The sequence below is a fragment of the Pyrgilauda ruficollis genome, unplaced genomic scaffold (genome assembly GCF_017590135.1).
Source record: "Pyrgilauda ruficollis isolate IOZ18807 unplaced genomic scaffold, ASM1759013v1 scaffold38, whole genome shotgun sequence".
NCBI classification, from domain to species: Eukaryota; Metazoa; Chordata; class Aves; order Passeriformes; family Passeridae; genus Pyrgilauda; species Pyrgilauda ruficollis.
This window is the reverse complement of record NW_024525267.1, coordinates 3,054,879-3,072,760: the sequence shown is the minus strand read 5'-3', so window position 1 is coordinate 3,072,760 and position 17,882 is coordinate 3,054,879. Positions and strand designations below refer to the sequence as shown.

General features: G+C 44.1%; 1 protein-coding gene across 6 annotated transcripts in view; it reads right to left on the bottom strand.

The window, feature by feature from the left end:
- Nucleotides 1-16,419, bottom strand: part of EVL (Enah/Vasp-like) — a 131,422-nt gene extending 115,003 nt beyond the window's left edge. For 4 of the 6 annotated variants that reach the window (XM_041476354.1, XM_041476357.1, XM_041476359.1 and 1 more), the window contains exon 1: nt 16,361-16,419. In XM_041476354.1, the coding sequence (XP_041332288.1) occupies nt 16,361-16,386 (26 nt within the window). In that variant the 5' untranslated portion in view covers nt 16,387-16,419. Of the gene's footprint in view, nt 1-3,265; nt 3,492-16,360 lie in introns of those variants that run through there. The other 2 variants (XM_041476360.1, XM_041476355.1) reach the window with 2 other exon arrangements.
- Nucleotides 16,420-17,882: the final 1,463 nt, after the last annotated feature.

The following is a 17,882-nucleotide window of genomic DNA, read 5'->3' as shown; positions in this document are numbered from 1 at the left end:
AGCTAAATCTGGGCGGAAGATACCAAATGAGGAGTACTGCTGGTGGTTAAGTGCACCAACCTCCTGACGGCTTCACGTGCAAAGTCATCTTACAGCAGTGGTCAGCAGCAGATCATAAAAGCATGGCTTATGAACAATCCTGCCTCCAATTATTGCCCAAATGTATGTGATCTTTGGTGTTTATGAAAACAGGAATCAGCAGTAAAATGGGCCCAACCCACAGCACACAGAAAGCAGAAGCCCATATGGACTGAGAAGGGGCTTAGCTCCATTAACCCTGCTTTAAAAGCAAAGTTTTTCAGGGGATATTTTGGTTCTTTCCAAGAGGAAGATAAACCAAGCTTGGCTGATACAAGAAGCTGTAGATTATTCTATGGATTTACTCCCTATTTTTTCAGATGCTTAAGCCTCTCTTCATCCAGCTAGTAAACACACAGGAAAGATTTCATCCCAAAGAGCCTTACAAATAAGTTTTTCACAAACAATATGCCAGAGTCACTTACAGTCTTTAAGTGCGAGAATTCTTCAGAGAGGTCCAGCAGCTGCTTAACACTTCACAAAAATAACCTGGCACCATTTCACCAGGGAAGTGAAGATGGCTTCATCAAAATAAAATCAGGGGGGAACTTGGGTGGCCTGATTGCAGGGATGTCTTTTGGCATAGGCTCAGGGTGCCACAGCCCATACCACCCTTCTGGGGAGTCCTGCAGGTCTGGAAGGGCCAGTGGAGACAGAAAAAAAAAGAGCAGAGTAACATAGAGAGATGTCATGGTTGGGTGTGCATGATCAGGCAGTGCTGGGATCACCAGGATGGGTGTGCATGAGCAGGCAGTGCTGGGATCACCAGGATGGGTGTGCATGAGCAGGCACTGCTGGGATCAGCAGGATGGGTGTGCATGATCAGGCAGTGCTGGGATCACCAGGATGGGTGGGCATGAGCAGGCAGTACTGGGATCACCAGGATGGGTGTGCATGAGCAGGCACTGCTGGGCTCCCCACTTCTGGGGACATTTGGGTACTCCAGGCCTGTAGGTGTCCTGGTGGATGGAAACAGCCCTGCTGCTGCAACACACACACGAGCATCCACTTCAGGATAAAGTCAAGGAGAGAGATGAGTGCAAGCCTGTGTTTTGAGCACATGGAAGACAGGGACCTTCAAAAGAGAGTGGGGCAACCCTGGAGCCAGGGCCCTTAGGCCAGAGTGCCCTCTGCTGCTACAGCCACTTTGCTTCCAGGAGCCCATGGCAGGGAGGCTTCCACCCCACTGCTCAGCTAGACTTCTTTTTAATCTTTATCTTGCAAGATTTGTTTTGATGCCATCAAAATCTAAAATAGCCACAGGCACGAGAATAATCATATCATTAAAAAAACCTCATCAACACGCCGATGCAGCCTCAACAAAACACCACGGAAATTCCTAATAACATAAATGCCATTTAAATGCTGCCATACAGAAACGCCAGCCCTACCAGTGCAAAATTTAAAAGAAAATGTCTAGCAGTCTGCACATCAAATGTTAATACTATTTTCAAATCAAGTCTAAGACAGGATGACACATAATTTAATAAGCCTAATGGGTGTGTAATCAGCATTTGACCATTCTTGCCATAAAACTAGGTGTCTTTCTGGCCCAAGATGTCTAGGAAAGCCACTGAAAGACAGCTAAGGCTTTTAAAGCAGAATTTTAAAAACACCTTTTTTTTTTTTTTCTCATTTAGATGTATTGAGAATTTCACTCAATTAAGAATAGGACCCAATGAACTAGCAGAAATACGAACAACTCTGTGGGCACAGTAAGTAGCACGGTAAGTTTGGGGCCCATTTGCACCTTAATTTACTGCCAACAATCAGCAATGTCAAGATTCCAAGCAGCCCCTGACAGCCCTGACAACAGCAGTTACACAGCATTATCTAGTCTTCCAGTAAAATCTTTCCCTTCAGACAGCATTCATGCTGCACTTCACAACAGGAGGAATACACAGAGTCAGCCTGGATCTCCTCAGCCCCTGCAGCTGGAATCAGAACATTTTGGGGAGTGGGGATGTCCTGTACCTGCTTTTGCTGCTTTTGTCACCACTCACACACAGAACTGAGCAGCAAGTCACAAAATAATGGAAATTGCCAATATATTTGCCTAACAAAACGCAGAAATAATGTTAAAAATATCTAATCTGAGGGTAGAAAGTTTCATTTTAAGGTATTTGATAAAGAATGCACATTGTATTTAGAAAAAGAATCCATCATCTCCTCTAGTTACATACTTGGTCAAACAATCCATTTTTTTGACTCAAAAAGAGTATTTTTAGGATACATTATAATAACAATATACAAACAAATGTATCATAAGGAGATGCCTAGTGCTGTTTCAACATTGTCACCATTTTATCTGGACAGTTTTATAACACAAGTTATAATAACTGAACACATTAAGCAAAAAAAAATTTTTTACAAAAAGTGAGACACTCCCTACCCCACAACTACTGACCAGAAATTTTTCAAGTCCCATACTGCATTAGGAAAATGATTGTCTGTTAGTGAGGGTAGAAATTCTGTTTCATGTCTTCAAATATCTATTGGGGTTTTAATAGACCTCAATACTTGCATAAGGATGGAGTTATACTGGGGGTGGGGATGGAGGAGGAGAGGGGGCAGAGGCAATACTGAGCAGAACCAATATCAAATAAAAAGTGCTAATTTATATTCTAACAATCACAGCTGCTCAAATGTTTGCAAACTACAAACCAACCCCAGCAAACTAAACAATATTCTTATTTTTAATATAATTCATAAGGAATTCTGCAGCAACAAGGTTATGAAAAAGACATGTATACTCTGCAGCAGCATAAAATATAATCCTGTGTACAATCCAAGCATCAATTTTCTCTTCTCTATCACCATCAGTATTTTATCTTGAAGGAGCATCTGTCAGATTCTCCAGAACTAAAAATAGCAAAGACCCTTTTAAAGAGAACAGTTTCTGGTTTATATTTATAACTACCCTGTACTCGCTGTTTCTGGCTGCATGGCTATGAAATTTGTGCAAGATATAATCAATTACCCAGCTTTGCACTTCATCATGCAGTTAAGCTACCGTTACCTGCAACGAACCCTCCAAGCACTTCTCCCCATGCACAGGGCAGAGATTCTAAAACGCAATAAATATCTGCACATTGAAGAACTAACTGTAGAGCTGACTGACATTACACAGCAAAAACCTTGTGAGAACAAAAACCGAGCACACTGATGTATAAAACAGAGAGCCTACCTGAATTCTTCAAATGCATACATGGCCTAGCAACTACACAAATGCTCTGAAATGTAAAATAATCTTCTTAACGTGCAGAGGACCATTTAGTTTGTCAAACTGCAGCAAAATGCATAATGAAGAGACAGTATATTTGGAATATTCTGAGGAGAAAGGGTATGCAGATACTGGCCTGCAGCCTACAGCTCAGCCAGCTGCTGACAAGCAGCAGCTAACAGGAAAAGGCGATAGAGTACCATGTGATCATTCCTGCAAGTCTGATTAATGCAGTATACTCCAAGAATACAGGCTGATATCTTTATTATTCAAGCCAAATAAGTCAAATATGGTACACGACAGGCTTCACAGCTAAATTATCATTCACATGCTACATCAAAATCAGCAAGCGCAAGCAGAGGATAATAAAAAACTAAATATATATCGTAACCGAAGAGATTAATTAGGCCCATTCAAGCTGATTTTCTTACCTTGTAGTGATATTTTAGTCTGATTTTATTCATCTAAACCATCAGTGATGGAACAAAAGACTGCATCCACAAACCTCCCCTTCCATGAATGCCAGAACATTTAAAGTAGTTTATCTGCTAGAAATCATTTCCTCTGTAGTCTATTCCCAACCACTTTAACTCCTTCAGCCCTGAACTCATTGCCATAAACCCTGTTTGCAGTGCCATGCGGGCTTTTTTGGGTTTGCAGGGTTAACACCAAGAAATCGCAGCAGTGCAACTGAACGAGGTGGGATAAGAGCCAAAGGAGTCAGATCTGCGAGATCACAGAAGGGAGACAGGGATGAGGAAAGTTGAGCATTTCGTGGCATTGCAGTGTGCAGGCGAGGATGCTTGAGCTGCCTAGCAACAGCGCACGCAATCTCCATGGCAACAGCGCAGCCAGCGCAGGGGGCAGAGCATCCGCTGCGCACCCCAGGGGCGACACACGGGGACAACCTCGGTGGCACGGCCACTCACCCCGTGCCGGCCCCTCCCGGGGGCTCAGGGGCCAGCCCGCGCTCCTCCGCGCGGAGCCGCGCTGCCGCCGCGGGAAGCGCACGGCCGCGCTCCCGGAACGGCCCGGCAAGGGAGGGCACCTCTGCTGCTGGAATAACGCGGCAGCGAGGCGTGCAGAGGGCAAACACCGCTCAGAGTGCTGGGGAACGCACCCCAAAGGGCAGGAGCCAGAGCTCGCCATCCCCGTAGCAACCCCTTGGAAATTTTGGACCTGCAGGAATCACACTCCCATCACCAGTTTGCTTAGGGGCTGTATGGGTGTTAGCCATGAGACTGGGGAGACTTTGCCCAGGCAGCCAAACTCAGCAGCGGGATGGGGAGGCCAGGGGGAGGTTTAACCCTGGGGCACACTGCATCAGCCTCAGCATCAGCCATCACAGCGTGGGGACACCCAGGGGTGCCAGCACTGGCCAGAGTGGGGACAGGCTCTGCCAGACACCTGCTGGCTAGAGAGCAGTGAAAGGTGAGGACTGCTGGAAATGAGCAGATTCAAATCCTGGGAAATCAACCCCAGCCCTGGGAAGGAGACAGAATGGGGCAGTGGGAGAACATGCTGCCTGGGAAAGTCACAAACCTGCCTCTGGGGCTGCTCCCCTCCTTGACTTGCCTCTTTCACTGCTAGGGCTGGTTTCTAGCACAAGCAAACACATGGAGGATGTTGGATGGAGTTTGAAATATCCAAACCCAACTACAGCTCCTGAGGTTCACTATGGGGAACCTAGGGCAATGGCTGTCCCACTGAGCTGTGGGATTTGGAGGCTGGAAAAGCATCCAAAGGGTACAGACTGCCACATCTCCTGGACACAGTGACTGGGGACAGGCCATGGTAACTGTGGCATCTGATCTCATGCTGAGAAATACAGGTAAAAAGGGCTGGAATGAAAGGAAAAGGCATTCATGGCAAAAAAAAAAACAAACCCAGCACTGGAAACAAAAAAAAAAATTCCACATTTATTTGAGACATGGTGTTTTTAATGTAGTAGTGACCTTGGGTTTCATTTTATTTCCTTTAAACAAATGTGATAGTGTTAAGTGACAATAAAGGCACGCTGTAGGAGCACTAAAACACATGCAGTCACACCATCTGACAGAAATTAATTCTTCCACAAGCATCCAGCAAGAGCAGGACTGCAAGGTAGGTGATTCTGGCTACAGCCTAATAAAAGATTAAAATTGGCAGAGAGGAGAACAGCCCAACCGTCAAAAGAAGCCACCTGCCATATTTAGGCTGAACTTCAGCACAAGTATGCTCACTGTACACAGCACCCAAGCAGCTGGGCACAGGAGAGGCACCCCTTGCAAGCAACTGTGCTCCTGACCTTGCAGGAAACAGTTTTATACCTTCAGAGCTAGCCAAGATCCCTCATGGGGGAGGACGGAATTCTGAACTTCTGTTTTTTCTTGCCCACCACAATTTTCCTCTAACTTGAATCAAGTGGAAGAGGGCTGGTGTTTCTCTTTCATGCTGTTTATCTAAAATAAAGCATTCTACAAAATTAAGAGCAAACACACTGCTTTCCCTAAGCATTCTTCTTGAAACAAAGTTGACAAAATCACTGTCTGGTCTTCCAATTTCTGCAGTTTCTCAAGAGCCACAATGCAAGTAAATAGTTAACTGTTCAAGTCAAGGCTTCTGTCATCAATGAGTTCACTGTGAAGGACTAGAAAAGCAAACATCCTCCACAAAGTTTTCATATACAGCAGAGGTCAGCTGTTGAAAGGTTTCATTAGGATAACATTTTAACTTTTTTTTTTCTTGGCCAGCACTTTCACAACAGCTGACAGCATTACACACAGAAACAGCAGGACTTCTATCACGTGAGACAACCAATAGTCCCAGTTCTGGTTAATTAATTACTAGGATTCCCATATTCAACAGTAAGATCTGAGACCATCATGTCCATGAATGAGGCTCAGCATGAAATTTTACCAAACAGAACCCACAGGAGTTTCAGAAGGTCACATGAACACATGCAATGGCCAAATACATAAATAAATGCAAGGCTATAATACCTCCTTATAACATTTTAGCAAAGACTGTAACTTCCTGTGCCCTGGGCCAGACTAAAGGTCTTGAGAAGCAGACAGAAATTATGTCAGAAACCACAATCAGCAATGAAATTTTTCACAAGAGTTGTTTACTCCCTTCCTGGCAGTATAATCAGCCCAAACATTTGATGACAAATGTCGCTCAGTGTACCAAAAATTGAAATTATGTCACATGAAAGAAAAATTTACTAAAGTTTGGTGGGAAAATTTTTGTTAATGGGAACTATGGGACCCAGACCCCACCTTGTGATCAGAGGCCAAAAAGATGTGACATTGAGTGTCCCTCCCACTGAAGACAAGCAGCAGTTTTTGGGAAACACTTTGCAGTTTTAATGCTGGGCTCTAACAAACAAGTGAGACTGTAATAGAAGTGGTTATCCTTGATGAAAGCTTGTCAACAAAGCAAAGGATGCACAAAAAGCCTGGAAATATGACAAACCAGATCAAGGCAGAGGTTACTGGTGACATTTCTGGCTTTATCCAGTATTTCCCTGCCATCCAAGGGCCTCATGCTGATACTCTGCTAAGAGCCCGGTTTCCTCAAGTGTAACATCTTGCATTATTGTTATTTAGTATATCAGTGTATCAGCATTTGTCCTCCTGACCTGAAATTCCACCACAGCCTTTGCCAGATGCTTGGTGACATTATCTGATCACAAACAGACTGAGATATTTTAATGAAGTTATTCCCTTATTCCCTTGCTCAAGAAAGGAAGAAAGCCACTAACACAGTGGACTTCTGTCATTAAGCCTGCATTATCATTATGCTGAAGTGATATTCAGACCACTCTAAAAAAAACCCTGCAACTGTGCTGAAAAATTCAGCATTCACTTCAATTCATGAGGAAGAAAACAAAAAGAAGGGAAATGAGCCAACGAGAGCATATCTAATGAGTGTTCATTCATTGCATCTTCAAAATTTCTACACAGTGGAGAATGTGGCAATCACAGGCAGCATCCCAGAATATGCTGAAAAATCTCCTTTTGACAGGACTGTCTCTGAGTTCAAATGTCTTTTGTGGGCTTAAGAAAATAAGATTTAAAATGTTTATTGAAATAGAAAATAAGTGGCTACCTTAGTTTGTTCAGGTAGTGGGGAAATTGTAAAAATAACTGCAGTGCCCTTAAGCTGACAGGACAAGGATGCATTCAGTATTAGAGTATTGACTCAAAGCTTCAGCTGTTAAAGGGGAGGATGGGTGGGGCAAAAATGAACAATTTTTTTTCCTCCTTTTATCAATGGTACTTCTATTATGTGTTGCCTTAAAATACAACGTGAATTTTGATGCACAAAGATAATCCAACATATTTCAGGCTTCTCCTTTCACTCTCAGATTTTCAGGTTGACCATGAAAGTTTGATTTTCTGATGCCAAGCTTCACCAAAAAATCCTACCTCATTTATATATCTTGGAATTATCACAGAATATTTGCACAGAAAAAAAATCAAATTGTTTCCCTTTCAACCTTGGCCCAAGCATGCTTCATGCTTTGCAAATCTCAGGGCTTGAGATTCCTGACCACAGGATGGCTGATGCCTTCCCCACAGCTTTACTCTTATCATTCTGGGAGTATCACATACCATTTTCATGAACAGACACCCTGTACCAGGTGCAGACCAGTGCACAGCAGCTCACAGGGCTGCAAGGGGATGTTTTCCACATACAGCCTCATCTGCCTTATTCCAGTGCTTTAGGGAAGATGCACTGGAGTGAACCAGAGAGAATGAGGTTCTTACTGATTTTCTATCAGCCCTTGGGGATAGCACCAAGTCACAACTAGCAATCCAACAGAACTCAGCCACTCGGGGTGAAAACTAAAAGCTCCATAGGGATTATTAAGTTATTGATCACTGCAACAGTGCCTGGAATATCCAGTCAAGTGTAGGACTGTGTGGTGCTGACCACCATAGAAAGCTCAAAATGGAAAAGCAGTTTACATAAACAACAGACAAGGATATAGGAGATAAATTCTAATTAGTAAAAGAAGAAATTTGGTCAAGCCACCAAACATCTAAAAACTAAGATTCAGTCTGTATAGGTTGCAAATGTTAGTTGATGTGACCAGGATTTGGGATTTGCTTCCTGTTTATGAGAAATTATTTAAAATCGTACAAAATGTAGTGACAGAACAAGGGAGAACTGCTTCAAACTGAAAGGCCAGTTAAGAATAGATATTAGGAAGAAATTCCTTCCTGTGAGGGTGGCAAGGCACTGCAACAGGCTGCTCAGAGAAGCTGTGGATACCCCATCCCTGCAAGTGTTCAAGGCCAGGCTGGGTGAAGCTCTGAGCAACCTGGTCTGGTGGAAGATATCTCTGTCCATGGCAGGGGATGGGAATTAGATCCCATCTAGTTTAAGGTCCTTTCCCACCCGAACCACTCTATGACCCTACTGATAAAAAACCAAAAATCCCTCCCAAGGAAAGGGACAAGGCTATACAAATTTGAAGTGCAAGGTAACAATGTACTATTTTTCCTAGATAAACAAATATCAACCTTTTTTTTTCAGTTCAGCACAGATAAATTTGAATTGTGCTGCAGACAGAAGTCTGCTTTGTAATAATAAATTACACTGCCTTAATATTCACCTGACAGCCACAGGATATTACAGCAGCTACACCTTTGCTGATTAGTATCTGTACAAACACAGAGCAGTTCACAGAAGACACTATTAGGGAAAACAAAAAGAAATACATGTTGTAAACTTCCTTAAAGCTAGCTGAAATGAGTCAATTTGACTTTTTCCAAGTTGTGAGGGATTAAGTATGGAAAAAAGGGAAGTTAGATGCTACAACTTGACCACCATCACCATTATCGAGTGAAATGTCAGTGGAACTGGAAATAGTGTCTGAATAAACCATGGTCATCCACTAAAGGGCACTTCCCAATAAAACATCTGGACACTTCTGTGGGGCGTACACCTCATATCTCAACAAACACACACCTGTGTGCTTCAGACATGAATACAAATACACATACCACCACAGACACCCTGGCTTCTTGTCATCTCCAAGCCATTAGTGGCCTAGATCTTGTGAGGGTTTCACCTGCACAGTGGCATGCTTGCAGTCAGAAGCAGCAGGCACCATAAACCAAGCAACCTCCCCCACACACAGGCACATCATTGCCTGAATTTGTGACTCATTATCAGGAACGCTGGCAAGACAGAAGGTATTCTGCACAGAGAATACCAGTGTCTACTAGACATCTTCTCTGGTAAACATTAGAAGAGTATTCCTATAACAACTGGGTCTTCTTATTGGGAGAGACTGAAACGGTTAATGGTTTAAACATTTCTAAATCCATAGAAGGGCTTTTGCCCACTGGAGCAAACTGCAGAGAAGCAGGCACCCACCTGCAACCATCCCCGAAGCCCACACCTCCCCAGATATGCCTGATTCCAGCTGATAAGCTGGAATTTGGACTGTGAGGGAACATGAGATAAGATAATGGGGATACTACAGTTTAATCGTCCCAGGTGTGGGGAGAGGAGTGTATCCACAAGGGATACTGGAAGCGGGGCTGGAATGCTGATGGCTCACACACTGGGGGGAAGCTGCTGATGTGCAGAGGGGGGTGAGCTCAGCCCTAGGGCTCCAGCTGGTGTTGAGCGAGGGCAGGACAGAGGCAAACCCACCAGGCTGGTCCTGTCACCCCATCCCCACTGCAGTGAACTCAGCTCTCGTAACCCCTGCCAGGCAGTACCAGGACAGTCACACGTGGCCTGAAGGTTTTCATCTCTGCTGATGGCCATAATGAACCACAATGGACTCAACTGCACTGACAGAACTTCTGTGCAGCTGTGACATCTTCAAAGGTGTCAAAGACTCCAGCAGCATCCCCTGATCCATATTACATCATCCGACTTACCCCGAGGGAGGTACCTGGGTGCTCCCACCTGAACCTGACTGAATATAAACCCAACAGATGGTGTGGTCTGGGCAGTTTTCTCCACTGCCTCTTTAGGATTGCCACCACTACCACCTCCTCATGGAATCAGTCTGCAACCATCACTTTGACCAACAAACGTCAAAAAAAACCAACCACAACCAAGCTTCAGCATGAGGCCCATGGTTGGTGAGATCTTTCTACTCTTACCCTTTCTTATACATTTCCTTAAGTGATACTTTAATGCTTTCATATTGTCATGTTGCTGTAGATAACAACAACCAAAATGGGTACATATCTGTTTTCCTGTGCAGCCGAACTGTTCTACAATGAACCCTACATGTCTATATTTACAGACACTGAGCATTCACTGTCATTTCCCTCTACTCTGCCCCAAGGGATCTATTAACAAAACCTGGGTTACTCTTGCCTTCTGGAGTGGGTTATAACACTTACACCTCTCCACTCTCTAGTTAGATGGTAGGATGTAGGCAAGACAAAAATGAAGGCTGTTTTACAGTTCTGCTCCTTGGCCAAAAGTTACCTCACTGCAGCTGATAAAAGTCCATGGCTGTAGAGCAAGCTCTCTGCAGCACAAGATCACAGCACCCAGGTATTAGGAGCTGGTGGCTTATGGGGATTTTACATACACATCATGTGAATACACAGACTGGATCAAGGCCAGGAATTTCACCTGGAACACAGAATTAGAGAATGGTTTGGGTTGGAAGGGACCTTAAATATCATCTCATTCCAACCTGTACAGTGGGTGGGGACATACTCCACCAGAACAGGTTGTTCCAAGCCCCATCCAACCTGGCCTTGAACACTTCCAGAGATGGGGCAGCCACAGCTTCTCTGGGCAGCCTGTGCCAGGGCCTCACCACCCTCACAGTGAAAAATTTTTTCCTGATACCTAATTTAAACATCTCCTGTTTCAATTTGAAGCCATTCCCCCATGGCCTATCATCATAAGCCCTTATAAGAAGTCCATCTCCAGCTCTCCTTTAGGTGCTGGGAAGCTGCTGCACATGGGGGTTATTCAGCATAAGGTGCTGTTGACAGAGAATCTGCCAAAACCAAGCTGCACTGCTGTCACATTAGCACGTGTTCTTCCCCTTCTTCCTATAAAAAGACTGGAAAAAAACCCCCCCAGATTTTTCTTCCCTTGCATCTGATGCAAAAGACATTAGAATAAACATGTGCAGGAATTATTCACACACACTGTGGAATTCTTTGTTCAGAAACAGCTCCTGACAGCAGCACCAGACCTAAGTTGTGGCAATTTCAGAACATTTCCTCACTCCCATGAGAACACACAAAGTTCTGATTCCTCCAAGGCTTCATTACATTCTAGCACTCATCAGCACTTTTACACACTATCCCAAATGGCCTTGCTGGCAGGAAAGACTTGCCAGTGTATGGTGCCACAGGAGCTGTGCTTCTAGCCAGAGAAAGGTGACATCACTGTCACCTTGGCCAGGTTCTGGCCTATTCTGCATGAACAAGTCTTGCCTCCAGTAAGGCTTTTGACATCACATCATTATAGACACATTCACCACTGTGTAAAAATACACAGTGGGGGAGTAAGGAAGGCAGTCAGACTCTTCTCAGAGGTGACAGGACAAGAGGCAATAGGTACAAATTTTGAAATACAGGAAATTCAATTCAGAAATAAGAAGAAACTTCTCTACCATGAATGCTCAAACATTGGCACAGGTTGCCTAGAAAGGCTGGCATCAGCATCTTGGGAGATATTAAAAACTCCTTAGGACAACGCCGTGAGCAAGGGTTGGACTCGATGATCTCCAGATGTCCTTGCCAACCTCCACAGCTCTTTGGCTCTGTGAGCAGGACCTTCCCATCCCTTGGGCACAGAACAGTTTGCTCCTGAAGTGTGTCTGGCTGCTACAGCAGATGTTCCACAGGCAGCACCAGGTCATTCCCACAACCTCTCCCCTTTGTGGTAGCTCCTGTGGAATTTACTGACTGACAACGCCTGCTCCCTAAGGAAAGCACACACAGGGGAGGAGCACTGTACATCATCTTTAACCAGAACCACTGACACAGCTACACCACAGTGCTGAGACTTCACACTGCCTTACTCCTTTAAGGCTGGAGGAAAGTTAAGGGTGGCCACAAGTATATTGTACAACCCAGGAGAACCTCAGGGGAGCTTTCTCTGAAATGCATGTGGCTTGGCCACGCTGCACAGGGTCAATGGATATGTGCCAGCTTTACCAATCTCTTTGCAGAGCATCACTAAGACCCAATATTTTTAAGCAAGACCTAGCAAGGAGGAATGTTTTATGATATTCTATGGCAAAACAAAACCAAAGCAGGAAGCTTGTGTTGCAAAGTATTGTTATGAATATCTTGTTTCTATCCCTCATTTGTTCTTCACATAAAAAAAGAATGAAGATTGAAAAATTCTGTGTTTTTAGGTTTTGTTTAAGAAGCTGAGAAATATCACAGCTCCTGTTTTTTTCTGCTTCTGCTGGACCCATTGAAGGGGGTCCACTGGCTTTTTCAATGAAACAGTATCAGGTCTGACACTTTAATTAAAGGATGTGCCAAAATGAACACAAAAATGCCTTTTTAACATAAGCTGCATGTTACCCTTTAGAGTCAAATGCATGAAAATTACAAAAACCACATGAGAGCAAAAGCCTTTATACAATCCATGAACCCAAGCAGCATTTAGGACCCCCCATCATCTGAACATCATCAGCCTTTCAGTTTCCAGTGGTGGTAGGGATGAGAGTCAATTTCCTAACAAAAGGACAAGCACTAAAATTCATAAAAGCAAAACACTAACAGAGCCCCCATGTTAGGGGGAGTTTGTTTTGCATTTTTTAACCATAATTTTCCATGCATCTCCTAATCTTCCTGTATCTCCTCTAATAAGAACAGGATTTCTAAGGTGGTGGCTGGAATAGTAAAGCCCCACTGTTTCCTTCAGGACTGTGTAGCAATGTTACTGATGAAGTCTGAATTGTCATTTTGGCTCTTCCAGCCCCCAGACCTCTGCTCTATGCACAATCTGAGCCAGTCTTCAACAAATCAAACCATTACTGTGACCTGTCCCAACAGCCCTAAGCCCTGGCCAGCCACCACTCCTGTTCAAGAGCCAGCCAGAAGAAACCAGGACAGCTTGGGAGGAGGAGCAGAGCAGGAGGTCACACACACACACACTGCTTGCCCAGCTGTAATTGCATGGCTTATCATTTCTCAGCTGAATGATCCCCTTTTCTCACTCTGTCTTTAAAAAACTGCCTACTTAGCCTATACAACCATGATTAACTGCCTATGGTGGAGCTGGTAGCATTTTTACAGCCAAGTAAGGAGCAGTAGTACAAACTGCCTTACCTTACCATGAATCCAGCTTATTACAACACCAATTGCCTCCCTACCTGTGCTGAGGGGGCCCTTTTCATCACTTAGGCTAGACTAAGAGGCAAGCCATACAGAACTCATCCAATCTGTCTCACAATCAGGTCACAACCTTGGCAAAAGCAATGGGATACACTTGTGTCCATCCCAAAACTGCACAAAGGAGGTATGCAAGACCAGGCAAGGACAGAAGGGGAAATCAGAAGTGGGTTTTGCAATCACAGTGGTCTGGCTCTAGTTCCACTGACTCATATTTGTACACCAAACCCCACAGCAAACTGCAGCAGTGCTCACAGCTGAAACATTGCCTATTCCCGCTGCCATCCTGCCTAGCATTGCTTGGGGTTCAAATCCCAGCAGGTGCACAGTGTCTGGCATCCAGCTGGGCTCTGGTCATGGCCATCAGCCCCACATCCAGCACTTGGATCCTCCAGGTCATTTGAAATGGAACTGGACACCAATTCAGTTCAGACAACTGACTGGTATCTTCAAGTATTAAGCATTTGTTCAAGAGTCAAATCCTACTTCCCTCATCTTTGGAGGGAAAGAGAGGTGAGCATGATCTGTCCTTTAACATGAGATACATTTGTCTTTTCAAGTACGAATGACTTCCTGAAGCAAATGGTTCAGGTCATCCCAGATAAGCATCCTAGTCAAATCCCAGCTTAGCTAATTTCTAATGAATGAAGCTACAGAGTAACCAGTGCATCCCAATGACCTTGAAAGGGAGGACAGAAATAGCAAGGCTCTGGAAATCAATGCACAAGACTCATAAAATGAGAAATGATCACAAACCATCAAATACTATCCAAAAATTATTCCACTTGCTCCTGAAATTCCTTCTGTTTCCAGCCACAGACACGAATCCCTATTCCTCAACATTTTTAACTCAGATTTCTCTCCCAGAGCACTGCACATCAGCCTGACACGTGCTCCTTCCAGCCTCACATTCCTAGATGCACTCCCCACATCGGCTGCAAATAGCTCAATCTCTCTCAAGTTTCACAAATCTTCCTTTCCCATCCACTGCCATGGGCACTGTCCCTTTTGCCACCTCAGGCTGGTATCAGATGCACAATATTAAGTGGCATTATGCTGGACCCTAGGGTTGCTTCTGCACCAGGTACTCTGCCCTCTCCCCCTGCCCTCTCCCCAAAGACACACCAGCACCAGCCAAATGTCACCTCTGTCATGGCAACATTTGCAGTGCAGGGCTGGGAACAGAGCCCAGCCTGTGCAGCTGCCTCCCCACCTCCTCAGGAACAGAAGGGTACTGGGCAGAGCAGAAAGGAGCTGAAATGTGTGCTGGGTCACTACAAGCACAGGAATAGCAAGAACAGGTCAAGGGAAACCTGACAAGGATGCTGGAGAAGAGGATTCAATATCCTGGGCAGAAGGGTATTTTGTAGGAAGCAAAATTCTGAAGGATAGATACCAGTCCCACAGCCAGACTGTGCTGACCTCACCCTCTTCCCTCAACTTCTCAACTTCCCCCAAAATTATAATGATTTAAGAGTATCGTTGATGCTCGAGGGCGTCCTTTCTGGTATCCATGTTGTGACAGATCCATGTGGCACTGCCCACCATTGTGCCCCAGGTCTCCAACATCAGTGTGGCCTGAGGGCCCTTCTCCCTTCAGAATTCACTAAATTGTACAGCTTCAGTCTCTGAAGCAATTTTATATTCCACCTCTATATCATATAGACAGGGGATTCAGAAACAGCCACAGTGGTTTTTAGGTTACAATCACACCTTTCTTCTCTAATTCCCCTTTCTCTTTCAACTACCTCCTCTGAAACCCTTTCAAAATGCTGCTGAGATAATCTCTCCCCTCTCTCTTTCTCCCCAAACAACTCCAAGTCTAAAATGCTTCTGTCTCTGACACTCTCCCTTCAGTTTATTATTTATCTTTATCATGCAGGCTCTTTTATCCCACCACAGTTCACAGGGTGTTAGGAACATAAAGGAAATGTTCCCAAGGAGCGTAAGGATCACAAGTGTGATGTCAGACCAGATTATTCCTAAACAATCCCACACTTACATAAACAGAAGGCAACACTCAACACATGAGTAGTGAGAAACAAAAAGAGTGTAGAGAAGTAATTATGATAAAAACATGTGAGTTTGCTCAGGAATACTGAAATACCAGGATTTTTTTCATTTTATCTTTGAAAACCTGCCTTTTCTCTACATTTTTGGACAAGAGAGGTCAAAAGGGGTCTTTGGCATCTTTTGACCAACATGTTGGTTTCTCCTCAAGCAAATTTTCCTGGGAAGGAGTAAAAAAGCCACACAACACTTGCAAGCCATCACTGCACAAACCCAGGAGATTCTTCACTGAAGAACCATACAAAAGAAAACTGTCACGGAGCCAAAATATTCTCCTGTGACAGCCAAGCTTCTTGCAAGTTCCCAAATAAGGCCATGACTTTAAAGAGTATGTCTTTTCAAAGCCTCATTGATTTTCCTTGCCTCGTGAAGAGGCACATTGTTTACGTGTCTGGGTGTGCTGATATTCCAACAGGATGAGATGGGCACAGCTTGGGGTTTCAAAGCCTGGTTTGCAGAGAGAACGAACCAAATAACCACAGGAGGCTTCTAAAGGCTGACAGCACTGCTCTGGTCACTATTTGGGAGTGATTCCTGGTGCAAACTCAAACTAGAAGGTGTGAAGATGCTAGAAGGAGCAGCCAGCATTTCCTAGCACTCTGGGGATAGACCTCAAGTGAATTTTGAAGCACAATATTATATTCCACCTCACCTTCCAAAGTTCAGAGTCTTTTGCATCAAAGTTAGGGTTCTTGTTGAAGTTCAGAACATGTTTTGGAGAGAATTTGTCTGTTCTTCAAATACCAGATTACTCCTATTCAGAGAAAGAAATAAATAAAGGAAAAAAAAAAACAACCAAGCTTTGGAATTAGATCTGTTGTATCTTTGCTGTATCTAGTTCATATTTACCATCCACTCCTCTCCTCAAGGCTCTCCAGTATTTTCAACTTGGAAAATGATTGAAACTTGTTGAACTTGTTGAAAATGATCAGGTGCTTCAGTTCCAGTTTTACACTTGAATCACAGCACTGTTTCACACAATTCTTTGAAAACAGTCCACCCTTACTTATAAAACACCCTTCACAAAGACTTGGAGGGCTCAGCCACTCCAGCCACCTCCTCTTCACACTTATGGTGTGTCCATTCCCTTAATAATCAAACAGCAAAAAATATACTCACAGAACTTCAAGGCCACCACGAGAAAAGGGAGCAAAGCAGTCAGAAAGTGTGTCAGTAGAGCTTGTGTGTATTGAGGGCATGAGCTTCTCTGCTGATGCCGCTCTGTAGTACTACTGAGGCACCAAGGAGACAAAAAGCCAGAGGGAAAGAGTACAAGCCAAAGCCAACCAATACATCACAGCTGTACCTAAACACCAAGAAAATCAAAATTGGTGGTGTGTCACTTTAAAAAACTCCCACAAAGCTCATTTCTTCTGTCCATGTGCTGTGTAGCCCAACAGGGTGGGTGGAAGCAGGGAGTCTCTTGCACAAAGGGTTGACCTGAAGTGAGCTCCCACCCTCTCCACCTTGATCACACATTCACACTCCTGTCTTCACCTGTGGAGCACCATGCAGCCACAAATCAGGTGAAAAGGTGACTAAGCCAACAGAAAAGTGACGAATTTCCTTTGCCTGGATTAACAAATTAATAAGACATCCCACAACAAAATGCCCATGAACTGCCACACGAGGAGAGCAGTGGGGAAGTCCTTCTAGAGCCATGGGGGAATAAACACACAATTACACTAGTTTAGGCCTAACTAATAAACTGTCCTGTAAGGTTTATCTGCATGAGAAAACTCTAGAAAGGTAATCTGAATTAACATTTCTGTAATGAATGAAACCACATTAGATCCCTGCAGACACACTCATTATTAATTAAATCAACCCTATTTCATATTTGGTATCATTTACTGTGATGTGAATTAAGCTTAATCAAATTAAGGTCACTTGAATGCTGAATCAGATAATATATACAATGGTTAAATTTAGTTTACCTAATTTACTTTACATTCACATTTTTGGTGATTTGGATTAGTTTTCCTTCAAACCTTGCTCAGACAGTTTTAGAATAGAGAGAGACAGCAAAAACCTGAGGAGAGGCTGTAAAAATTGCCCCCAGTTTTGAGCTGTCAATGAATTCACCCCCCAGGAGAGAGGTACTTGAAGCTGTGCATCCCACTGAGGACACCCTGCCAGGGCTGCTGCATGCTCAGTCTCCATGAAGGGTCTGT